Consider the following 26,864-nt stretch of genomic DNA (forward strand, 5'->3'; position numbering starts at 1 on the left):
AGTAGGCCTAATTCTGTGTTGGACATTACTGAACCTCTTCCCATTTATAGCACCCAATGTCCCTGTCTAGTTCCATGTCCCCAAAAAATCAAATAAAGGAACCCCCCCCCCCCCCCCTGATTTACCGAGTCGTCTCTAGAGGGGTTTTTCACCTCTTATGAGTTTGCAGGTCTGGTTTAAGCATTAAGCAAGAACTGTAAATACATTGTGCAAATCATTTTCTGCGTTGTGGCATTTTGTGTAATATTCATTTCTATACAAACATGTCAAAATATGTAAGTAAAGACAAAAAAAGGCAAAGTTGCAACACCAATAATCCCATCTATCTGAATAGTAATTAGTGCATATTCTCCTCTCAAAGTGCACTAGATCAATGCATTCAAATGTAAAGGGACCCCCCTAGGACGTTCAGGGACCACGCCACCGCTGCTGAAAAAAATCCTGCGGTAAACACTGTTGCATATCATATATACTGATTGTTGTTTGTTTTTTTACATTGGATTTTTTTCTTGTTATTTTACTACTTTTGTCTGGAAAATTCCTTAATATCAGTGTTTCTGCATAAGTGGATTTTCAATTCATAGATATGGTGATATTTCATCAAGTTCTGAGGTGTCTTTGTGAAGGGATTCAACAGGTGTTATGCAAATTATTCTGTATATTTGATCTATTTATTATTTTCAAAGCAAATTTGAAAATGTCATATTTTTGCTTTCCATGGAAGGTGGCAGATGGTTGTTATACTGATGTGGAAAGCTTCTGGAAGTAGTGCTATCATGGTAACCCCCCCCCCCCCCCCCCCCTCTAGCTGTGCCAAAAAGCAGGCGCAGAGATCTTGCAAGGGCAAAAAAATTCCCCCCAATGTTAAACTCGTTCCTACGCCCCTGCCCCTGAATCTAGTTAAATTCGAACCTGCAGATAGATCCAGGGCCAATAAGAACAGACTGAGCTTTTTGGAAGGTGGGCCTTAAAGATACAGGCTCGAGTTTCAGACAGAGGCTGAAAAGAGGAGATTTAGCAATGGCACTGTAAAATATAAAGGTTTTTTGGGACACTACAGCATGAACACAGTTTCTAGTAGGAACCCAAATTACCTGAAAATTATCATAAAATGTGACCTTTAAATTGCCAATATAGCAGATCTACATGTGAATTGTAATTTAGGATTGGGAGTGCTGGACTTATAAGTTAAGCACATCCAAAAGTTCCACCATGACCACCATTACAAAGCATGTAGTCATCGTGTGTAACTGCTTGGCCTTGGGGTTTTTTAAAAAGCCATGAATGATGGAAGCCACACGCGTAGTGCTGGCCCCATGCGCTTTTATATTGCTGTTACGTGCTCCCTGCACTTTTTCACCCTGTCAACATGGCATACTCATGGTATAAATATTCCTTAATCCTTTAATGGCACTGTGAGAGAAGGAGACTTTTCTGTCCATTACTTGTGGGTCATGTTTGACATGTTGTGTCGAAAACAAGCTGCACACCGACCACAATGATAAGCCGCAGAGCATCTCAGTTAATTTACTTTCTCAGCTACCTTTACTACTGAGGTTGCATGAAGAAAAACACATTGCTTTGTGAGGGGTTCATACTCTGTTGGCATTTGGAAAAGCAGTGATATTATGGTCACTTTGTGTCCCTGTAAGCCATTTGTAACATATCAAGTCGTCCATTTTCATCGTATGCTGGGACGCTAATTGGTGGATTACATTTAAAGAAGTGTATGTGAAGAGTTTTTAAAGATGATCCGGTCTGTATGCTGCATGGGCAGATTGCAAACAGTTTGAAAGCATTTATCATTATAATGTTGAGAGCTGATGTGGAACTCAACGTGAAGTCTGTGGTCATAATGTTATACTTAATTCATCTTCTTTAGCCAAGGGCACTTCAGAAGGACAGACATTTGTCTTGAATGCATTCAGTGTCTTCATCTTCTCTTTGACAAAGCAAGAGGTCAGTTCTATGGCACCATGAGAAGGTGTAGCCTAAAAAGATAGCTCCCCAAACCCCATTTCATTGGGAAACGATACCTCATCTGGATTTCTCGCTTTTTGGAGCCTCAGACCCACAGCGTTTAGATTGGCGACAGGATCATATTACAGAAAGGTCTACAGCCACCGCACCGTCTACACGTGTATAAGACCTGAGGGATTGTAATGGAAACCCACCACAGAAGATCCTGCCATTCAATGTCTCTTTTAACTTTTTGGTCTGAGCCTTGTAATTATTCTTGTCATTCACTTGACTCACCATCGCTAACATTTTGCTTGAACCTCAATGTAAGGTTATCTCCTTTTGATGTCTTCTAGAAAATGTGTCCCTCAATGGTCCTACAGACAAACTGGTGTGGTCATTTAGTGTATAGGAATGGCCTCATATACAATTTGCTTTAGACCATTTACCTTACATATGTCCTTTACCACTGAAGCGTTGCAACACAAATTCAATATCTTCACTAGAGCAACTAACTACTTCAATGATGGGAAGATCAACAGGGGGAAACAGACACAAATGACTTGCCCATATGTGAGCCCAGTATCACTGCTGCCACAAGAGAGGCAGTGGCCCAGAAATCCTCCCTCATCTTGCTTCCTGAGTCACAAGAGTTCATTCTGAGTACTGTAGAAGTAACTCAGCAGTATGTCCTGTCCAAAATGAATATAATATATAGCCAAAATACAAACATATTAATTGATGCCATGAACGATTTGGACCCAAGAAATAAAATGTTTGTGAGACAATGGATGTGTTCACTGTAACGCCCTTGTGCAGAGAGGTCACGTTTACAAATGACTATTGAGTTGCATTACCGGAATTGTAGGATCCAGTATGTTTGGCGCTTGACCCATTCTAAATACTCAAAGTGAGAATACCTTGACCTTTTATTTTTGTCTCTAACGTCATGCAAGTACATTTCCTAGGTCAGTCACTGAAGCCTTTCCACTCAACAACACTAAAAAAAACATGTCATTGCCTTGCCTATGAATCTGCCCAAACAGGTTAAAAGGAACCCCAATTCGTTTCAATAAAACCAAACAACACATGTGAAACTGCTCTAAGAAACTGGACAAAGTGATAAAGAAGGAAAATAAGGACCAGTACATAAGATCATTCATACTAATTGCAGTAACCATCTACAATGACTGTGTTGTGAGAGGATGCTACTCCTAAAATCAGAAGAATTAACTATACACTTTGTTTTGAACATTTGATTTTTGATTCACATTGATATAATGTTTAAACAAGAGAATAAAGTTGACGGGTGGGTTGCTTTTAATTATACCATTGCATTGAAGGGATTATATGGTTTCACGTGGACACAGACACCTGTGATTGGGTGTTACATACGTGTAACAGAAGATGAACACCTTTTGAAACATGAACTTTGACTTTAACATAGACATGGGGGTGACATTTATAAATATCTAATTTTTCTTCTTCCCCAACTCCTTCTCAGCTGAGTTGAAGAAGCAATTGGAGATGCAGAGGAGGCAGAGGGCAGCTCATGGTAAGATCAAGCTGACAATGGATATTCCCACCACAACACTTTAAACTCTTAAGCCTTTTTCTACAACACAGGCCATGTGCAAACGTACACAAGGGTTTTTGTAAACAGGTCTTTTGCAGGAATATTCTCGTACTGTATGTGCAGCAGTGCCCACTTCAAAGCCTCTGCAGTAGGCCTCACTGACGGAGAGCTTAGCGACCAAAGCCTGGGCGTCACAACTCTAAGACTCCTTCATTTACTCTTTTTGGTACTGTTTTGATCACTGACATCAACGCTTTGATGAGGGAAAACTTGCTTGTAAAGCACACAAACATCTCCCTTTAGTCCAGGCCCCAAAGGCTTTTTCTTGTTATTTTGAATCCGGCCAATCAGAGAGCACTTCACAGCTGACTGGCTTCAATTACCCAGGGCCGATATTGAAAACGTTTTCTTTTGAAGAAAAAACTGTTACTGTTCGTAGCTCCTGAACTTATTGACTGTACTTTTTGATCCGCAGTGTGGTCACATGTGTGTGTCTGTCTTTTTTAATATTTTCCGTGCTTTCTGCCTGTCCCGTCCTACCATCAGGTGTAACAGAGAACCACACACAGGCCGAGGAGCAGGCCGACACGGTGGATGAAAACCTGTGCAAACACATTGAGCAAGAGAAAAAAGCGTGAGTGTTAAAAGTGCATTTTAATGTATTACCGTACCAAATGCTTTTTTATAGGCTCTCCCTGGACTCCTGCTTAGATCAATTAGACACAGGCAGATGCTGTGTTCATGCAGACAAAAGATGAATCTGGTGCTGCTTATGTCTGCCGTCAGTTACAAGGACACCATTGGCCGTCTGAAAGCGCTGAGGACGGAGATTGAGCACCTGCAGCTGTTGCTGGAGAGAGCAAAGGTTAAGCTCCAGAAGGATTTCCATAAGTGGTGGAGCCAGGAGGCTTCCAGTGTGCAGGTGACTGGCCTTTTTACTCTTCCCTTCTAACCTATCTATGTGACAACACCACATAAAGCTTCCGTGAGCACGAAATAATGTCAAGGCAAAGCGTGTCAAAGATATGTTTGAGACATTAAGACAGGAAGGATTGTCTCTCTCTTTATTTATGCTTGTTTTCTTTTGTGTGTTTTCGTAATATTGGCCTCTATGGACAAGCTAGTGTGTGTATGTGTGTGTAAGTTGATATGCATGTGTCTCTGCTTTTTTATGGCACCAGTGTGAGCCTCGCAGTGTCTGTTCTGCGTCGTTACGAATCTGGGCCCTGGTGGGAAGATCCGTAGGAAGCAAATACAGGGAAACACATTTAAACTGAATGAAAATGTGAGCCAAAACAAGAGCCTGGAGAGCAGCTTAGAGGCAATACACCAGTGGCAGCCTTAAAGGTCACATAAAATGCTCACTTTCAGGTTCAAAATAATAATTTGGGTTTCTACAAGAAACGTTTTGCATGGTGTAGTGTCCAAAGAAACTTTATACTTCTAACATTTCTCCTCTTTTTAGCCTCTGTCTATAATGCTCTGTTTTTTGCGCCTGTATCTTTAGACCCAGCCTCGAAAAAAGGTTAGGTTAGGTTGGTAATGAAGGGGCGTGGCTTCTCCCCTTATAAAATCATATGGGGAGAGAAATTTGACTTTTCAGAAAGGTGGAGGTAGAGAAAGGGAACAAGGGTTATTTTTTGTCTTTTAGAGTATCTATCTAGTCACACAGGCGACCTATATTAATGTTGAAAAACCATGGAAAAGTGCATTTTCATTCATAGGTGACTTTTAATAAGGACAACATTTGCATGAGGTTTCCCCCTAACAAAGTAGGGGATGTGAAGTGAGTCAAGTGTTTAATAATAATGTTGTGTTCATGCATACATACTTAAGGGACTTGTAAAGTGAAAGACAGTGTTTGTGAAAACCTGGAGAAAAACACAAGTTGAAAAATTCCCCAAATTATGAATAACAGTCTATTACAGACAAAGACATTTCTGGCCCTCACCCTTACATGCTTCGCTCGGCCCTAGATGGCTTTTGTGAACAAACCCGGAAACCAACTACAAAGGAGATGTTGAGCAGAACATCTGAGCAGCAGACACCGCTGGCTTCTGTCCATTTGTTTTCATCTTATGAATGGAAGAGAGATTCTAACTCACATCTGAACAAGTTTTTGGGGGAAATTTATCACCGAATGACAAATGGTTAGAAGAGGAAGTCTGACAGACAGGGCTGTACATGTGCACTCATGGTCTTCCAAAGCGGGAAGTAGTCCCTGCCAGTATCCTTTCTATCCAACAGATTTGTTGTTATTGGTCTGTTTTTTGGAAAACAGTGCACAATAAATTGAATCAACATTGACTAAGAGGTATGATGGGGCTTAGATAAAGAGTGTCTTCTGTTCCCTAGCTGTAAGTTACATGTGGCCACAATGTGTTTAAATGTCATCCGCATGGAATGGTGCCTTTGCCGAGAAGCGCTCCATAAATGTCTCAATAATGTCTCAATGATTGTGACCAGGAATCTGAGTCAGAGGGCACGGCCAGATGTCAGACCAGGTCGCGAAATGGAACCTTGCCGCCGTCTTCACCTTCATTTAGGTGAGACACGTTCTTCTGTGTGTGATGTAAAAGGTGAATGACTGCTTTTGTGTCTGTCCCTACATTCTTCCATCTGTCCAAGCAGATGTGTGAATGTGCACCCATTAAAAGCATGGTGGATAACTGTTAGATTTCAGGAACCATGTCATCAAGTATTAATTTTGTTATTTGGACAGGGAGAAATAACTTCCCCTCACAGACTCATTTCCAGTCACTTCATTAATGTTATTTTTACCCTCTGGCCATCTGTGCTCAGATAGCACGTGATTAATGGCCAACAACCTGCAGTTCCTCACTGCTTGTTACCATGCAACACATAACGAACCAATGTCTTAAAGGTAAAGCGTCTGTGTTTGTTCGCTTCACCAACCGTGATGATATTAGCAGAGGAAACGGTTAACACCATAAGGACACAGCAGGTGGTATCTGACAATCCACGTCTGCCACAAGTCTGCAAAGGTTTTTATGACATAGACAGTGTGTCACATTCACAGAAACAATGGCTACTATAGATGTCCAGGCTGTGTGTAGTCCACTCAGACTACATCAGTTTATATGCAGGTCTTGAGAGCCCTGATTTGAATTCAGAAACCTGCATCAGAAGGTGTTCAAATATTTTAAATTGAATCAATAAAAAGTCTGAATTATTATTCTCCTGCTTGCAGTACACATTAACGCTAGTTATCCAATGTTTGCATATCGACACTGTAAAAAAGGAAAAAGTTAGGAAAAGTCAAACTTTCATTGTAACTGTCTTGAGTAGAGTTTTGAGGCCAACTAAAAGTCTTAAGACAATGTCAGCCAACTAATTATCCTTTGTTGAGAAAATGTATCATTCATATGTAATATGATATAATATGAATGATACAAAAATCTTGTAAACACAGTTGAAAATATGAGTTTTCCTAACTTTTTAGTTTTTTACAGTAGCATTTGCAGGCTTTTCAGGAGCCATTACACACCTTTAACTGTTGCGTTGTTGGGCCAGGGGATTGATCGTGCATGCCACAGGAGGCTCTTTAAACCTGAGTTTCAGTCAACGCCATCTGACCTGAAGCTAACTCTGTCACCACTGCTAGCTACAGTAGCCACATGTTGATTCTGGGAACTGAACCTAAACTGACCTTGAATGAGTGAATCATTTTGAATCCATCCATCCATTTTTTCCACCGCTCTTCTGGGACCAGGTTGTATTTATTGAACTGATTATATTATCAGGAATTATTGGTCTATACTGCATGGAAGTGCTGAACTTTTTAAACATATTAATAAATAATTCTAGGTCCCACTACCCCTGCTCGTTCCACATCATACTTTCAGTTTTTTTTGGGCCGGTAGGATCATGAAACCAGCACTAAATTGCATTCAATCTGGCATTAAAAAGAGCTTGACAAGTCATACATTTGACTCTGTACATTGTGGTGCCCTCTTGTGGTTAACACAAGTATATGTGATGATACTGAAACAGGGAACACAGTAGGAGAGACCGGGGCTAGTAGGCACACTTTTTACTCTAGTGAGAATTGCTCATCACTTAAACATCTTTCAATAGTCATTCCCAGGGCCGCCTTTATGCACGGGCTTACCTGGGCTGAAGCCCCAGGGCCTACGAAGATCAGGGGCCTCTGAATTTTTTTTTTTTTTTTTTTTTACTGTCTCAATATAGGCCCCTGATCTAAGAAGGCCCCGAACATTGTCATTTAAAACAATAAATTATTGACTGGCTCATGATAGGCCCCTAATCTTCGTAGAGGCGGGGGGGGGGGGGCGCGCACTGAGATCAGGGGCCCATCATGAACCAGTAAAGAAAAAGGAAAAAAATTATCACACTATCTTTGGCCTTTGAAGATCAAGGGGCCTATCAGTCACCAGTACATTTTTGTTTAAATAACATTGTTCGGGGCAATGCAGATCAAGGGCCTATATTGAGATGAGCCATTAAAAACAAAACGGAGAATTCAAAGAGAGAAGTAGCTTTAGGATAAGGGATTATTAAAAAAAAAAATGGAATGCTGACTGACTGGATTTTTTAAACCTGTATATTTTTGTTTCTGCTTTTTGGTATTTCTGTGTCTCCAAATGATTCCAGAAAATAGCTCACATAGGACACAGTTGATTTAGCCTTTGAAAATTTGGCCTACATAACACAAAATGCATCTTAACACAAAATGAGCAAGGAATAAACAAAAAGGAAATCCATATTAAGACCAACCTACTGTATGTAACAACATAAAGAACAAAACAAATAGGTCTAACAATAATAGCCTACTCAACTAGGATACACACATTCACTATCTGAGTTAGTGCCAACAACCATCTGACAAATAATTCTGAACTATAGCTTACCCTTCACGCTTTTTTAGGGTTCAAGTGTTTTGTTATAAACCCATTGTGTAAAAGCCTAGAAGAAAAATACTGAGAAGCTAAATATTTTCAAGTTGACATGAAAAACACTAACAGTCCTCTCACCTCAAATTCAGCAGTCTAACTCCAAGGAAGACTATGTAGGTGACCTCTGATCCCAGTTGTGAATATTTAGATACCAAAATTTAACAGACATCGCCTTCTGGTTCCGAGATATAACGATTGTGACAACCAACCCGTGTGACATATAACCCTGTTCTCCCCTAGTACATTCGCCATTGAAATGTAAAGAGAGTACCTACTGTAGACCAACCATATAGTATCATATGGAGGTTATATTGCTATATTGCACCTATTTTTTCACTTTTAAGTCAAATTCTGATGTATTTTGTTTGTTTTTAGTCTTTAAAGCACTTTCAATTCCATCAGTGTATGAACTGTGTTGTACATATAAATTGCATTGCCTTGCCCTCTTCCCCTGTCATACAGTGCACATAGTATGAGCAGTACTGTGATAGACCCAGACCAAAAGCAGGACTTATCCACCACTTCTATTCAGGATCTCAGGTCAGCCTAGCTTCACTCAATCTCTCATGTGTTTCTTTATTCTTTCTCATCGTCATCATAGCATTGTAAAAAAAATATATATTTCTGTGAATTTCAGAAGCTTGACCCCCCAGAGCATCCCTCCCTGGACAGCTGCAGTCCCAGCAGGGCATGAGAAGACCCTGGATGGGACGGGGACTGACCTCACCCCTTCATCTGAGTGGAGGTACATGGAGGCCTGGCGCGTGTTTGAAATAAATGGATGGCTTTTAGTTTTCCATAAAATCATAGCTACGTTCATCAAATGTGTGGCTCTCCGAGTCTCTTTCAAAATGTTCATCACATTCGACTTACTAAGGAAAATGCTGTGATTGACATTTGCGGTCCAGCAATAAAACATTTCACAGCCGTCCCTTATCATTAAGATGAGGCCTCTTACAACATGGCAATCTGTCATATTGAGTGTTTAACTTACTTCACAATATTGCACTTTTGATTCAGCAATTCCCGGCAGAAGTGATACAATTGATGGAATTGAGTCTATCGTTGAATTGTTGTGTCCAATTTGGTTTAGGAACTCCATTTAAACTACAGCGTGTGTACATAGTTCAAGTGTATGTGCAAATGCAAAGAATACCAATGCATATTCCACATGTTTGCAGTTACGTTTAAGTTTTTATATATATATATACTTTATATATAGCCTGGACCTGTCGATTTTATAGCTGTGCCGTGTTTTTCTCTCCACTTATGAATATGGCCTTAAACTTTTATTCCTTTGTGAAGTAATGTCTCCAAACTCTATTAACCAATCAAAGAGCTGGGGTCTCGCTTGAATGCTGCTGCTGCTGCTGCTGCTGAAACTACCTTTTTACAACCACAGTGTAAAAACAACACTCAATAAATGCATTCATGTATTTTATTGTTCAGCCCATCTTATAGTACACAAACTATAGTTTCATACAGAGGCTCCCTGAATCAAGGAGCTGTTAACTGTTGTGATTGTTAACTTGTTTCCGTTAAGCTCCTGGAACCAGAACATTGTACAGCAGTGGTGTCCAGTACACATAGACAACAAAGGGTCTGCGTTCATTTAAAGTGATATAAGGTCCTTTATTTGTGCCAGCTGATATCAGTGTACGTTTTAGGAACCTTTCCACCACCGAGCTCTCGCCCTCCTCTATCCCAATGACTGGAGACCAACAGGCCGACGCTGACATCCTGGCCTTTGTCCGAGCCAGGCAAAACCTCCTCGACAGAATAGGTCAGACTGACACACACACACACACACACACACAAACACACACACACACACACACACACACACACACACACACACACACACACACACACACACACACACACACACACACACACACACACACACACACACACACGGAAAGCAAGAATGTACGCATGCACCAAGCAATAGGCATTTTGCATTCAACGCTGCCCTCTGGTGGTGTGCTGTCTTACAACTTACTTTACAGGACCAGAAATGTTTAGTTTTCATCTGTAGAGAGTTGTATTTCATTTGTATACATCACATTCTATATGTTCTAAGGTGTAACATTTGATAAGCTAGCATTAATGATAGGCCGAAAATCATTTCAGATTCACTATAGCCTGACTTTATTTTAGTTCTACAACTGCTCATCTTTTTCTCTTCACGTGGTCCTTTCCTCTGTTGGTCACACACACACACACGCACACACACACACACACACACACACACACACACACACACACACACACACACACACACACACACACACACACACACACACACACGGTCTCTCCTCTGCTTTGACCCTTGTGTAGCTGCTTACATTGGCAGGCGGTAAAGTGGACTTGGCTGTCTTGTGGTGTGCCACTAGATATCCAGGACGGCTGAGGTCATGTGAGCAGACAGAACGCTGGCCAAATGAGCAGGGACACCAGGAAGAAGAACAGCAGTCTTTCTTTCTTTCTTTCTTTCTTTCTTTCTTTCTTTCTTTCTTTCTTTCTTTCTTTCTTTCTTTCTTTCTTTCTTTCTTTCTTTCTTTCTTTCTTTCTTTCTTTCTAATCTTTCCATGCTCCAGTACCTTGGCACTAGAAAGTTACATAGAGTTTGTGTTTTGACAGACCCACTCTCGGTGGTTGTTTGGTAACCCCCCTGCAACTGGCTGTCCCTTCTCACAAAACAACGTTAAGGCCACTAGTGCATGCTGGGAATTATAGGGCACCTGGCAAAAAGGCAAAACAGACAGCGTCCCTGTGTTCCAAAGCGCATACTCTTTCTTTTTACTATTCTACATACTACAGCTGATCATAAAATATATGTACCGGTAGTTTGGATGCAGTATCGGCACACAATTGGGACATACTTTGACTTACGGTGTGCACTGGATTGTGGGTCAGAATTGCCAAAAAGAAAAGGCCTGCTGACTTCCACACTTTAAAAAAAAATGGTGACCAGATGTATTTTTCAGCTCCAGCTATTTCCACTCCGAAAGGGGCATTGTCTTGTCAAATTTTATCAAATACTTTCAACTGTATGTCTCATCCATCTGTTGTTTTTATGTATTTCAGGCCCACGTCAGTAAATAACAAATCCTGAAGTCATCATCATCTGAATGCTTGTACAACCTCCACATCTGTCAGGTGATAGAATTATATTTAAAAAACAAATGTTTATTGGACAATATTGAGTAGAGACGGTGTGAAGAAGTCATCTCAGCTCATAAAAACAAGAGCCCTTCTGCCCAACACAAGCCACACATCCTGTCTGATTGGTTTCACACTCTGTTGCCCTCCCGGAGATGTACCAGCATTATACAATGCACCGCAGTATAAATCACAGCCAGTGTGTGTGTGTGTGTGTGTGTGTGCCGGGGCCATTTGATCTGAACAAATGTTGTCTCAAGTTATCAGAGGATGGAGCTTGACAATAGGAAACCAAATGGCTCCACTATTTGTTTAAGGGGGAGAAAATGAATCATGATTTCTATTTTTATTTTTAAATGGTCACATGCTGAATGGTGTGTTTATATTTCTGTAACATGTGTATTGTGTAAATAGAAGTGTGTAATATATGTACAGTAGTTTGCTTTTATATTTTTGACATTCTGTTAGAGAAAGGAAAAACTTATTTTTTTTGTTGCATTACATCAAAAAGTATAATAAAAAAATTTAAGATGGAAAGGAATTGCACTAATGTAACTGTATTGCTTAGCAGTTATCAGCTAATGTTATGTATGAGTTACTTCTTATCTGTACTTACTGCCAAATGCATAATAACAGCCTGTTCTGAAATGTGTGGGATTTCAACTCAGTGGGAGCTTAACATCTTTGTGAACATCCTGATCTATGTCATTACAGTAGCCCATTGTCTGCCTTACGACAGTAGCAAAGATGCATCATTTGTGTTATGATCATGTTTTGCTTATGAGTTATTGATCCCCGCATTCAAACTCGTCAACCTCTTTCCAGCTTTACAGGAACTGTCCACTTTATTCATGAAATTGTATTTCAAGTTGATTCTCGACATTTCAACTTTTTTGAAGTGCACAATGAAAAAAACCGTCCTCTTCTCATTTGAATCACTCCCAAGGCCCTTACACTCTTAATAAATAGCAACATAATAGAAATAGTAATAGAAATAGCAACAGTCAGACTTTGCTTTTATCATCACTAATGCTAGATCTCTTACTGATAGCTAATTTCTTCACAGTACCTCCAATGCAAATGGTGGTGGTAGTATTGGTCTCTCTGTGCCCAATGACTGTGGTGGCTCATTAGCTGATAGATTGGTCCATTTGTAGTCAAAGGAAGAGTGGACAATGTATACAGTATACAGGATGATATGAGTACATTAGGAAAGGAACACTAATTAATGTGCATTGCAAAGGTTTTACTATTGAATCATCTGGTCATAATAATATCCAGTCGTGCGTACTGCTATTCAGTGACCCAGGGAGATGGAGCCTATCCCAGCATGCAATTGGCCAAAGGCAGGGAAATGGGGACTTCCCTCTCCTAGAGTATTTGAAATTCAAATGGGCTTACAAACTTACAATGGTCTACCCGTTTACTATATAAATACAAATGCCATCCAATCAGACAATAGAGCTGTTGTGTCCGACTGGCCCATCACTTCAGTCTGCACTTTGTCTAAATCTATCCGCCCAGTCCCCTCTGAGCCATCACTATACTCCTATACATGCACAGAGGACATCCGTGAACACTGGAACAACACGTTTGCATGGCTTTGCGTTGATTTGTTTGACAGATGACAAACAAGCATCTGCACAATTTGCATGAAGGCAGAGTGTCGCCTTGGAGAAAGAGCCTCCTTTAATCAAGTCATGATGCTATTCCTTCAGTCATATCATCAGTGACTTGTTTTTTATTTGACAGAGGAATACACTCAAATTAAAGAAACGTTACATTTGTACCTCGGACTGAATAGCAGTGGTGGATAATGCAATGTAGCAAAGTAATGTCAATTAGCTTAGCTTGGAGAGTTAGCATAATGTTTCCTTTCATACTTGGAAGTGCTCTCAAGATGACCAACATTATGGTGTCGGAGCGATATCCACAATCCTTCATACACAGACTGTTACATTTCATATGTCCCCTTAACCCCCTGGAGTCCACTTTGTTGTTTTAGCATCTTTTTAAACTGCCCTTGCCCCACCTAGGTATGGTGTCCCTTTTTTCAGTACAACTAGTTCTGACTCTGTCAAAGCAAGGAACCCAAAATAATATTAAACAAATACATCAGGACATTTCAAAGAAATAAATACATGTACATTCCAATTTGTTTCATCTATGTATGTCTCTAAATCACAGAAAATGTTAAAAAGTCAGTGTTTTACTTTATCTCTACTCGATAAATAGCTGAAGTTATGTTGTTAAGAATAAAGCATGCTTAGTCCAGTCACCAATGACTCCAGAGGGTGTGTTTGAGACTTATTGCAACATTAGCGATACATACATGATATATGATATAAAGCCATCATCGAAATCCCTCTGTGCACTATATGTCCTTGCTACACTGTTAACCCATCCCCGAATGGCAGTTTGGAAAGTTCTTTTTGGGCAGGCGAGCAGCGACTTTGGCACACCTACCTTACAGTACCAGAGTAGGACTAAACATTTTTTCTGACAGCTGTAGTTGTTGGCATTCAAAACCCCAAAAAAGTCTATGCTTTTTTTCTTACATCCTTTCAAGCATTATTAACATGCCAACTTTTCTAAACGCCACAGCCATAGAATGCCATTAAGGCTTCACTCTCCAGAGACCTCTTTCAACTCTTTTGGTTTATGGCCCAGAATCAAGTAGTGCTCTCTACAACCCTCCAACATGTCATCTCCTTCCTCCCCGTCTGACCATAAACATGCCTGGCTCCTGAATGTTGGGGGGAAAAAAATGTCTCATAATTGTTCTAGCAGACTTCCACGGGTCACAAAAGTTGAGCTTTTAAGACCGATGATATTATATATAAGTGGTATTTAAGTGTGCCTACTCAATTAAGGTAAATCTATCTCCCTCGACATGACTCAATTTGTGGCACCAATCATTGTTATTTCAACAGCAATTTTCTGCAAAGTTTGTACATTTTTAGGAATCCGGTATAGTTTGCGGTCGAAAGTACATTTTCCCCAATTAAATTAGCAATGCAGAATCACATACAGACAGGCTCTGGCATCAGCACTCCACTCCACAATTGCGGCTGCTTGAACGACCAACGGCCGTCAGGTAAAATATTAACTTTTGTTCTGCTGACAAGATGCGGCCCCCGCTTCCTTATTAGTGGAAACAAGTCAAAAGTGTGTGTGTGCGTGTGTGTGCGCGTGTGTGTGTGTGTGTCCAGATGCCGTGCTAATGGAGAGGGCAAAGAGGGGGAGTTTGATCGTTACCCAAGCAACCCATAAATCAACACCCGACATCCCTGGCACTCTAGCCAATCAGAGTGAGGGGTTCATTGATGCGAGATGTTTCAGCTCTCTCCTCCAAGATATGGCTTTACCAAAGAACAATCTATCTTGCTATCTCAGCTTTAACAAGCACTCTAGTATCCATCTCTTTGTTGACTTTGAATACATTTTCTGTCCCCACTTTGGACAATCTTTTTGGAGGAAGAATGCCTCAATGTTCCAGTAATGGAAGCTTTGTGTGGGGAACTATGCTCCGGAGACCTGCCTATGCCACCAAGACTTTGACTGCTTGTCCTTTCTGAAGTGTTTTCTTTTTTTGGGCCAGTTTTGTTGTGAGTTTGAGCGTGAGTGTTTGGTTGATGGCGAGCCTCCAGTGGGTGCACCTCAAAGGGAGCTGGTCTGTGCTTCTGGCCCTGGTCTACTTGACCTACCTGCTGGTCGGGGCCACCATCTTCCAGATACTGGAGCGAGAGGCCGAGAGCAACAACAGAAACCACTTCCAGCTGGAGAAGTTGAATTTCTTGACCAATTACACCTGCCTGGACGGACCGGCCCTGGAGAAGTTTGTTCAGGTTTTTATTCATTCACTTTTCTTTGTGGTTTGTTTTAAGGAATTGGTGTTTCATAAGTGTCAGGAAGAACATTGACAGATGTACATATATGTTTATAATCAGTGAGTAAATATAATGATGGAAAGGATTAATCAAATACTAAGTGACAGAAACCGTATGATCAATTTTTATGATGAGGCTAGGTACATAGCAATTAATGGTATTACCGTAACCCAACCTAATAAATCAATAGGTGTGTCACGATCCTAAATATTTACCCAAGGGATTTATAGAGAATTACTGGGGTGAATGGGCCAATTTCCCTTTTTAAGTGTCCAAATGTAAATGCAGTTCAATGCTGATTTTAATGGACGTGTGTGTGTGTGTGTGTACGTGCATGTGCGAGCGCATGTGCGTGCCTGTTTGTGCGCGTATTTGCGTGTGTGTGTGTGTGTGTTTTAACAGGTGATTTTAGATGCCTGGGAAAAGGGAGTGAATCCCTCCGGCAACTCAACAAACCCCAGTAACTGGGACTTCTGCAGCTCCTTCTTTTTTGCAGGCACAGTAGTCACAACCATCGGTGAGCATCTTGACATCTACATCAGCATTTGAACTTTCTTGTTTGATTAAATAATGACACAATCTTGTCCTCAGGCTATGGAAACCTCTCTCCCAGCACCGTGTCTGGGCAGGTGTTCTGTGTGTTCTACGCCCTGTGTGGGATCCCTCTCAACCTGGCCTTCCTCAAACAGATGGGCAAGTGTCTCATCATCCACCTGGGTCGCCTGGAGAGGGGAATGGTCTCAGTGGTGTCACACAAGGTACTGATGCAGGAGACGCCTGAAAACATGACACATTTATTTTGATATTGATTTAAAAGTGGAGTCGCCCCGATTCTGGAGAATGATTGTTCAAAATCAGTGATTATTGCCTCATGATCTGCTTCCTGTCTACAGAGCCCCTAAGGTGACATGGTCAAAAAAGATAATAATACATTCTGGTGCACACTAGGAAGTTTATAGTGCGCGCTACAAACTATGGCTATCTCATGCCCACCTGAAAGTAATTCTTTATTTTCATCACTAAAGGGGCTCCGTAACTGCCCGCACTTTGTTTGTGCTGATAAAAAAAAGCTGGTGATAATACACAGTCTAGGCTCTGTAAACGGGTATGTACACATAGGGGCTCAGACCAATCCTCTGTAGCTAGCAACAATGCTATCAATATAGGCTTTTTCCTATTAAAAAAAACAGAGGTAGCATGTGTTTTAGTAGTGCTATAGGAAATGTGCCGGTCCGAGCCCCTATGTTTACGTTCTCATTTACAGAGCCCAGGCTGTGTATTAACACCAGGTTATTTTCCAGCACACACATGAACAGTGTGGACTGGTAGCAGAGCGTACAGAGATATTCACTGATTTCGACCAAAAAGTGATTTTGACAAAAAGCATTTTCCAGAATCGTCGACTCCACCTTCAACGTAAGCTATGAGATGTACCAACAAAAGGCAATCACCGTTTTGCCATTTCCAACTGATGCCTATGGATCTCACCTCCATGTATCATGCTGTGTTTGTTCCCTAGCAAACAGTGGAGGCTCTGGCAGTGAGCCTGTTTACCATCACAGGCAGTGTGCTGCTTCTGGTCATCCCCCCTATGCTGTTCAGCTACGTGGAAGGCTGGACGTTCGGCGAGGGCTTCTACTTCGCCTTCATTACGCTCAGCACCATTGGTTTTGGAGATTATGTGGTGGGTGAGTAGAGAAAACAAACAAGCGCTAATGTGGTGGAAAGACCACAGTGGTCACCCCTCAGTGAGATACCAATGCCTTTAAGGCCAGACACAGCAGGCAGACACAAGCACTGCTCAATTCTGAGATTGTTGACTATTTTGCTTCCATAATAATGGATTGGATTTATATAGCGCTTTTCAAGGCACTCAAAGCGCTTTACAGGGTTCCAGGTTCCATTCATTCACACACAGTCATACTGGTGGTGGTAAACTACGATAGTAGCCACAGCTGCCCTGGGGCAGACTGACGTTCCATAACGTGTCTTCCACTAACATCAACTTATCTTTCCATTATATTTCCAAGCACTATCACCTGCAGTGTCTCGCCTTAAATGCTTTGAGACAGTTACAGTGTTGTCCTTTTAGTTTTTTCCAATCCAGTGCAAAGCAAGACAATTGGAGTGAACTTGCATGTTGTACTAATGATTACATGTTTCTTGATAATGCTTCTCGATAGGGACCGACCCAGACAAAGAGTACCTCTCTCTGTACCGTAGCCTGGCCGGTGTATGGATCATCTTTGCCTTGGCGTGGCTGGCTCTGCTCCTCAACTTGGGAGGCAGAGTCATGGAGCACGCCATCAGCCTCACACACCCGGGCTTTAAGAAACAAGAGGAGGAAGAGGATGTGTCATCCATTCAACTAGAAGACACCTCAAAGATCTGACAGTGGACTGTACAGTGGACTACATGTAATTCATTTGGTAGAATATATTTAGTCTGATTGTTTTCTGTGAATAATACAATACAGTAAGTAAACAGATATAGCAGTTGTTTATGTATCAGCAAAAACAGTTTTCATTCCCCCCTTTAAATGCTTGATTTATAATTAGGTTTCACCATGTGGAAAATGTTTTGCACATATTACAAAATAGTCTGGAAAAACATCACAGGTTTTCCGTTTTACCAATCTACCTCATTTAAGCACAACATCTTGATAAACAGTAGTTAAAAATGTATAGCCACACATACTGTATATATTAATTATTCTTATACTTAAAGGCCTACCTTCACCGGTTTGAATATGAAGGTGTATTGAATTCTGAGATCCTATGTAGTATAAATGTGCAAAAAAATTTTAAATTGGTTCATCCTAGCCTGAGAAAAGGCAGAAAGAGTGTTTTTTTAACCCTATTTTAATCTTACTGTGACATCACAGTAAGATAAATATAGGGTTAAAAAAAAACCTTACTTTGTAAATATTACTGTGATTTCTCCTACTGTGACATCACAGTAATATTTACAAAGTAATTTTTTTTTTAACCCTATATTTATCTTACTGTGATGTCACAGTAAGATTAATATAGGGTTAAAAAAAACACTCTTTCTGCCTTTTCTCAGGCTAGGATGAACCGATTTCAATTTTTTTCGCACATTTATAGTACATAGGATCTCAGAATTCAATACACCTTCATATTCAAACCGGTGAAGTAGCCCTTTAAATAGGGAATACATTGCAGGAAATTGGCTGAAATTGAAAACTATTGCTTCTGATAGACAGTCCATCAGAGAAATCCTACCATATGGAGACTGTACTACCACAATGACTATTGAACTTGGGAAGAGTTCGCACATTTGAAAACTGTTCATTGTGAAGGATTTCATAAAGTTATTTTATTATTCTCTTGCTTTTAGGTATTTGAGTAGGAGTAGAAGTGTATGGATGGTAATGTTCATGTACTTTTTATTGTGTGTTACCGGACTGCCTTATTAGAACGTTTTGACGTCACAGTTTCTAATCTTTGTGTCTTGCAATTGTGTACTGATGGTTAACTCTGGTTAATTAGGCACAAAGAACTATCGTTAAACAAAGCTATTAATGGATATGTTGATGTGGGTGAGGGGATACTGGATCCAACCAGGACTGCTAAAGAGCCCTGATGTCTGACATGCAAACGTCATTGAAACTTAAACGTAGTCTGTTTTTTTGCGTTTAGAACTAGTTGAGTGTCCCAGAGATTGGGCCTCTTAGAAACCACATCCAAACCACTGTAAACTCTTGCATTGACCCCTAACTGCGACCATAGGCAAACTCTGTGAGCCCTTCATAGACAATGGCCAGAAAAACGATATCCACTTTGACGTCACCTACAGCCCAACATCTGCTGGTGTGTCTCTCTCCCTTTCGTCTCCCATGTTCTTCCTACTAGATTTGCATGACAGGCCATCGTCGGTGTGATTTAAAACAGTAGCTCTAGGCGGAGAGTCATTTGCCTGCAATGCATGGGGGAAAAGATGAGAAGCTAAGAAGGTAAAAAAAAGCCTCACTCCTCGGTTGGCCTGGCTGCAGAGGTTGAGATAACCAAGCTTTGCCTGGATCCAAAGAAGAGTTCCCCCATAGCCGAGATGAGACTGAAGGATATATTGAGGTCGGTGCGCGTGCCCTCCATCCTCATACTGGGAGTGTTTTACGTGGCCTACGTGCTGATCGGCGGAGTGGTTTTCTGGAAGTTAGAGGGACACCTGGGAGAAAAGGATCTGGGGCTACTGCTGTCCAACAAAGAGAGGCTGCTCTCCACGTACACCTGTCTGGACCAGGAGGGCCTGGATGCAGTGGCTCAGGTGAGGCACACACATACAGGGGAATCAAAGGAAGCATGTTCAATTGGAATATAAATCCTTGTGCTATAGGGTAGAAAGAGAATCATTTAAAATAGCTATACAAACAACGCTGTTACAAATGTTAAACTTTAACGTTCTAAAAGAGACATCTGACTGTAGGCCCACGTACAGTATATATAGTTCAGTGTGTTATCGTGTGGGTTTTTACAGAGAGGCCACTGAATTTACATCTGGACCACAACCCTACTCCTTTAGCATTTACATGTACATGTGCACAAAAAGTAACATTTTTAACTTGTAGATGTCATTATGAAACTGCCAGTTGATTACTTACATTTAAATGATTCTTTTTTTGCATTACAATTATTTCAGTTTTAATAAATGTTTGGATAAATAGCCTGTACACATTTTACAATATTTAACTGATCATGCACATGTTTGCATCTCTTTGTAAAACAAAAATCTAGATGTTAGAGAAAGCCAGGGTTAAAATCTGTATTTCATTTTGGCAAAATAATAGTGTTTAAAGGTTTTACTGCCTTTTTCCATTTTATGAATGAAATTAATATTACAGGTTTACAGTACAGGTCTTTTAAAAATGCCTTTTCGGCATGTTTTTAAGAAGAAAATCTATCATAAATCAGACAATTAACAACATATGAACAGCTCCTTCTGTAATAACCTTCAGAATAGTGCTGAGAAGAACACGTTTTAGTCAAATACACACCTACAGTAAATGTACATTTCTTTATACTAGTGTGACTTGTTATACATGTTAACAATCGCAAAATTGACCAGTGCTTGAAAACACAATGTTTTTGCCTCCAGTATCTCACCCTTAAATCTGCCAGTATCTTGCCTTACACAAAAGACTAAACTTAACAGTTATGTGCTATCTTCACTACTAATAAATCACTCTCTAGTTACCAGCAGTGGCAGACTTGGGCTTCTAAAGCACAACAATAATCTAATCTGACTCTGATAACATGTTCCAGGCAGCAAAGGGCCATTTGCTAAGACTTTAAAGGAGAAGTAAGTGATATGGTCCTTGCAGCTAACTTCATGTCAGTGACTGCAGTAAGCATTCCTTCCCTACGACGAGGAATCGGCAACTTAACCTGCTCCGCCATTTTAGCCGATTCAGCTCTGCACGTTCAAGGGCACAAAGACCCACCTCTTTATAGCACCCTGGCTCCTTATCGGATAAAAACAAGCGGGATACTCAAAATGTTATCTGGCAATTACTGTAAAGCTGAATGACTGGGAGACCTGTGTTATGAACTGTGCCTATTGCTGAAGTGATTACTGTATGAATATAGAGTGATTTAAAACGTACAGTATGTTAACAAAAATTTAAATATCACTTACTTCTCCTTTAAGGCTCAAAATGAAAAACAAGAAAAATAGTAGGCAATAAGATGAGGAAACAAAAAGCCCTATTTGTAATCTTGACTAGTGTTTATGTGGCGAGGAGGCGACATTGTTAATGCAAATAGGAGCTTATCCAGCTGTTTCAGCATTCTACGTTCTACACTGTGTCTCGCCCTGACTTTTACACATACATTGTATTAGCTTATGCTGTACTCTGTCGATGGGCACACACACACACACACAGTGGCGCAAAAAGTGGGTATGCTCTATACAGCAGCAAAGTTGTGCAACATTCTTTTTGTCATCGGAATTCCATTAATGTAGGCTGGATTGAGTCTGTTGTGTTGCGTGCTGTTAGTAAAGTAAGAAAATCACCAGATGTATGATCATTCTGCCATGGAGGTGTGAGCAAGAGGTTGAGGAAAAACACCTTAAGTTTTGCATAGTCCCTGCGTTCCAAATCATACTTTTTCTTTTTACTACACTACATACTAAAGTACAGAAGAGTTTTAGAGCCACAGGAGAGAACAAATATCAGATAAGGAAGTTTTTCTTTTTTCATTATGTCGAGAAAAGTCAAGAATAAAGACGAATACTCTAAAATGCTATTGAAGTGGGGCGCATTTATGTATTTTCAGCATACTACAATTGACGTGCATGTATTGGGACGTCCTAAATCTTTTTTTCTGGCATACTAAATAATATGGAAGTATGGGAATTGGAATGCAGGGAGTATTAAAACTGAAAAAGGCGTTTAAGTGAGAAGACTTGAAGAGAGAATTCCTTTCTGGCCTGTAGTGTGAGTGTGCCCAAGCAGAGCACACCCTTACAGTGTAACATGTGTTTGCCATCAGGAAGGATTACATCACCATAACTGAGAAACTAGATTAGATAACAAGGCCACAGGTCTCAGACGCTCACACACTTCTCTTGGAGTCATTTCCCACACTGGTGATGAACCTAAGACCTTTTTATGTAACAGAAAGACTGGGTCAACATGTCTGCTGCACATGCTCTGCCTTTTACACAGTGCTGTAGAGGAATGCTATATTGACACAATGGTCTTCAAAGGTGTCCAAATGACTTTTGGGGTCAATACTGTATGTTCAGGAGTTCCATAATGTTGAGAGGTAAAGTTTGACACAAGGGGCCATGGAATATTCCGTGGTTTTAAATTGTGTTTGAGTGAGTACATGTTGGTGTGTGATCTGTGTTCCAGGTTGTTCAAGAAGCGTCCAAGGTGGGCTTAAGTCTGAGGGGCAACTACACCACCGATGGCTTCTGGAAATTCACCAGCTCGGCCGTGTTCGCCGCCACCGTGGTCACGACTATAGGTTAGACACAATGGGATGAAACCAAGGAGATGTTTAAAGGTCACCTATTGGGCAAGATTGCACTTTTTCATGGTTTTCCAACTTTTATATGGTGTGTGTCTAGAGACTCCCAAAGTATAAGGAAAAACAACCCTCTATCAGATTTATCGCCCCCTCCTTACCACTTACCATCAGCAGTTAGTTTCAAACCGGCAGGTAGATTCTGGGCCAATCAGAGCAGACTGGGTTTTGTGGAAGGCGGGGCTTAAAGAGACAGACTCATTTCAGACAGAGGCTGAAAAGAGGAGATTCAGCAATGGCACTGTGAGAAATATGAAGTATTTTTTTTGACACTACATCATGAGAACAGTTTCTTGTAGAAACCCAGATAACAAGTTTTAAACTAAAAATGTATATAAAAAATCCCACATACAACCTAAACAACTAGGATTGAATTATATCAGGCTTTTAACCCCCCATCAGTGACTCACATGACAGGAGATTGAATAAGTCCCTCATATAGACTCATGGCAAATGACCATTTCATATCCAAGAGCTGTTAAATGTATTGTGTTTTTGAAGATTGTTGAGCAGCAGGTGTTTGTTAGTTTTTTGCTCCCTTTGTGGCTGTTTGAAAAGTGCTCCACTTTAATTCATCTAATCGTGTATTTGTTTCAGGACATGATTGATGATGAATGAGGACTAATTATAATCTATAATCGCTGGAACCTTCAGAGGATTTTCCCCTAACCATGACCCTTATCCTGCGTTCCTAATCTCATATTATTTATTTGTTCTATTCTACATACTACATCTGACCATAAAAATAATCTAGTTAGGATGCAGAATGCTACAATTGGGACATACTTTTACTTATTTATTTCATCATAACATTGCGCCTTGATCTTGCCTCTTGCTTTTATATCCGTTGCATTCATATGGAGGCTCTGTCGATGTGACGTCACTTCAGGTTTGCACTGGATTATGGGTCAGAATTGCCAAAATAGGATGCTGTTTTCAACACTAAAAATCTTGGCCGGATGTAGTAGACATCTGGGTACTTCTAACCATCCTAAATCTGGCCACAAGAATCGGGACATCTTCAATCTTTTTTCTACCATACTTAATAATAGAAATATGCGATTCGGAACGCATGGCATGTCTGAACATGGCACATCCTTCCACCTCAGTGACATGACATACTAACAGCTTACAGTTTCACAGGTTATGGCAACATCAGTCCTAGCACCACTACTGGTCAGATCTTCTGTGTGTTCTTCGCCCTGTTTGGCATCCCTCTCAACATGGTGGTGCTCAACAGAGTGGGCAAGTACATCCTGGCCATAGAGAGGAGGGTCTCTGACTTCCTGGAGGGCAAGACCGGGAGAAAGGTGAGGAGATCTTCATGAAGTAGTGTGATAGTTTAATAGGTTTTAAATCTACTTCACCTGTAGGAAATATGAAGTATTGAACTCTGAGATCTATGTAGTATAAATGTGCAAACATATTAGAAATAGGTTAATCGTGGCCTGAGAAAAGGCAGAAAGAGTGTTTTATGGTCTCTCTGTCTAACCCTACATTGTTTCCCATGCGTGACATCACACACATGGGAAAATGTAGGCTTAACAGGACAGCTGGGCCAAGGGAAGACTGAGGGAAGAAAAACCTAATTCCTTGTATTATAACAGCGATTGTATTGTGATAGAACGGCGGTTTGGTACGGGTGAAGTATTCCTTTAAGATCATATTGAAGTGGGTAGATTCTGCACTACTCACTCCTCACACCTTGCTCCTGTGTCACTGCAGAGGTGTACCCGTTTTTTTGTCCACCTGGTGTCATACCTGTCTGGAGCGGCTCTGTTCTTTGTGATGCCCATGGCTGTGTTCCAACAGCATGAGGGCTGGACCTACTCCCAGGCCATCTACTACTGCTTCATCACCCTGAGCACCATCGGCTTTGGAGACATGGTGGCAGGTAATCGCCACCAAACACACTGCAGGGCGGATCGTCCACAGAAAGTAGCTGCATCCCTAAATTGTGTTCGTAGTGGTCCTGACATGCCTTCAAACTATTTGGTGTACCTTATTTTACAAATAACTGCACAAAGCTTCTGAAAAGTTAAATAGGCATGATTGGATTCAAATGGGTCCATTAAACTCATATCAAGATATAGGAATTAGCTATATTTGGCGTTGTTGTTTTACAGCCAGGTCTGACACATAGCCTAGTGAAGTTCAGAGTACAGTGCTGCATGAAGTGAATTTTCCTTATATATTAACATCATTGTCACTTTCTCCAGACACACAGACCATATGGAGAAAAAAAATTCTGAGACATTTTCAGATAATAGTGCTTGTCATCCATTGGTCAAGATCGCACATACAGTACCTCCTATTATTGATAATGCATATTTGAAATATATGTTTTTCCATAGAGGGATATCCAATTGTTTTATCCCAAAAAAAGCAGCCAGGTTAAGGGGAGAGAGTACAGTCATATAATATGTTAAAAAGTGCAGTTATACAATGTCTTCATGAGTGGCAAGGCTGTTTAATGTTCTTGTGAGCAGCTGCTGTGTTGCACTTAGAATGTATTATTAGAATTGTTCAAAGCACTATACTCTGCTTTGTATGATTTGAAATCTTCCCTTATACCAGACAGTAATCCAGACAAATCTTACCCCGAGTGGTACAGCGTGCTCATGGCCTCGTGGATCTTCTTCGGCCTGGCCTGGCTGGCCCTGCTCATCAACCACACCAGTGACATCCTGGAGAGGCTCAACACACACTTTAAACTGTGGGGAGGGGGACACAAGGACAGAGAAGAGTCTGCTGCTACAGAGGCTACCATCCCAGACACACAGGAGGAGCTCGAGAAGCCTCCGATATCTCAGTAATCTACTTATGGATTTGACCAGGTTCTTAATTCGAACGCACTGTGTTTCCCAATCTGTAAACAAGTGACTCTTCCCCGTGTCTGCTTGTTAATCTAACCTGGTAATGAGAAAACTGAGATTGTCTATGAGAAGGGATGCTGGGTCAACACTTCCATTGCCCGATCTTTCCATGGGTTTGCCGGTCAGTGGAAAACTACAGTTTGTCTGTCTTTTTTGCTCTTTGGCCTCTCGGCGTGTTGCTCACCCCACTGACCGCACACCAAGTGCTCAGTGCAACTGTGTAGCCCCATGGTATTTCAAATGACTCCTTATGTCTAAAATCAAAACCACAGGCAATTAAAAATACATATTTAATAAAATGCTATTTATCAACATATTTGAAGCAGTACACTTGCCATTTATAACTTGGTAAAACTACACACACTTTAAGTAAGCTTAACAACAAGATATAAAGTAGGCAAAACTTAAAACTAATAGTTATATTTACGTAACTTTTTCAAGACAATCGGTTGCCTGTTTTTTTTTTTTTTAAAGTAAGGTCAATTTATCAGATTGTACGAGGGTATATGATGATTATTGAATAACTGTAATGCAAGTTAGATTGGCAAAATTAGATTTAGGCAAGTTCATTTATTATTTTATTTCATTCAATTTTACATTGGTATGTGATAGTCTGCAGTGGGACCATAAGTTGACCATGCTTTCGCCATGCATAAAAGGCTATAAACTAATGTCTATATACAAACAATACTTGAAGCTCTCTAAGAAAAACCTTCAAACAATAAAGGAAAAATCAGAAACTCAATGTTATTTGCTTTTGGGTTAAAGCAAATGGGAAATATAAGCACACTGTTCGAGCGTGACTGTGTCCAGTATATTTAGAACTATTATTGTTCAGTTGTACTTCCTTTTGAAAAATGTTGAAATGTAAGTTTTTTGATTTGTGTACTATAAACGTTTGGATCAATCTCATAATGTGTGCTGCAATAAGCTGTAGGTCCACTAGATGGTGCTATTGTGTCGACACAGGAGAAAATGATCATTTAAACCAGAGACAAAGCAGCAAAACCCTACTGTATATTGTGTCCGGAGTAGTCATATGAACTTGATAATATGGATCACCCATCCTCTCAGTCAACACACATATATGTCCATGTCAAAAGGATATATAGACAAACCCAACACACATTCTGTCAACCAATTTCCATATGATGTAATTACATTTTGCATCATTAAATAAATGTGTACAGACATGACCATATTATGAGTGTTTTTATGAGTAATTTAATTAAACTTTTTTTTTGTGCTGCTGCTGCATACTTGTCTGAGCCCACAGCTAACAGCAGTCAAACACTCAAACGCCTCCTGGTGCTCATATATTATACTGAGGAGGAGGGAATGACAACACAGACTAGTAACATAAGGAAGTTCTAGAGAGATGGATATTAAGACAATAAAATGATGTAATA

The 26,864-nt window shown here is 40.5% G+C and overlaps 2 protein-coding genes across 2 annotated transcripts in view; both read left to right on the plus strand.

Moving 5' to 3' along the window:
• kif6 (kinesin family member 6) overlaps positions 1–17,919 on the plus strand; it is a gene marked incomplete at both ends in the record, with an annotated part of 73,630 nt that extends 55,711 nt beyond the window's left edge. The window contains 10 exons of the mRNA XM_080042740.1: positions 3,464–3,514; positions 4,082–4,169; positions 4,322–4,457; positions 6,002–6,081; positions 8,935–9,012; positions 9,110–9,217; positions 10,140–10,255; positions 16,119–16,285; positions 17,047–17,215; positions 17,711–17,919. Of these exons, the coding sequence (XP_079898866.1) occupies positions 3,464–3,514; positions 4,082–4,169; positions 4,322–4,457; positions 6,002–6,081; positions 8,935–9,012; positions 9,110–9,217; positions 10,140–10,255; positions 16,119–16,285; positions 17,047–17,215; positions 17,711–17,919 (1,202 nt within the window). The remainder of the gene's footprint in view (positions 1–3,463; positions 3,515–4,081; positions 4,170–4,321; positions 4,458–6,001; positions 6,082–8,934; positions 9,013–9,109; positions 9,218–10,139; positions 10,256–16,118; positions 16,286–17,046; positions 17,216–17,710) is intronic.
• A 1,679-nt stretch (positions 17,920–19,598) lies between these two features.
• On the plus strand, positions 19,599–25,395 carry LOC307262011 (potassium channel subfamily K member 17-like; the record flags this gene model as incomplete). Its single annotated transcript, XM_080042741.1, has 5 exons — positions 19,599–19,814; positions 22,405–22,519; positions 23,723–23,889; positions 24,305–24,473; positions 25,157–25,395. 5 exons carry the CDS (start codon positions 19,599–19,601, stop codon positions 25,393–25,395), a joined length of 906 nt encoding a protein of 301 aa, XP_079898867.1.
• Positions 25,396–26,864: the final 1,469 nt, after the last annotated feature.

This window comes from Ammodytes marinus (assembly GCF_949987685.1).
Source record: "Ammodytes marinus genome assembly, chromosome: 15".
NCBI lineage: Eukaryota > Metazoa > Chordata > Actinopteri > Uranoscopiformes > Ammodytidae > Ammodytes > Ammodytes marinus.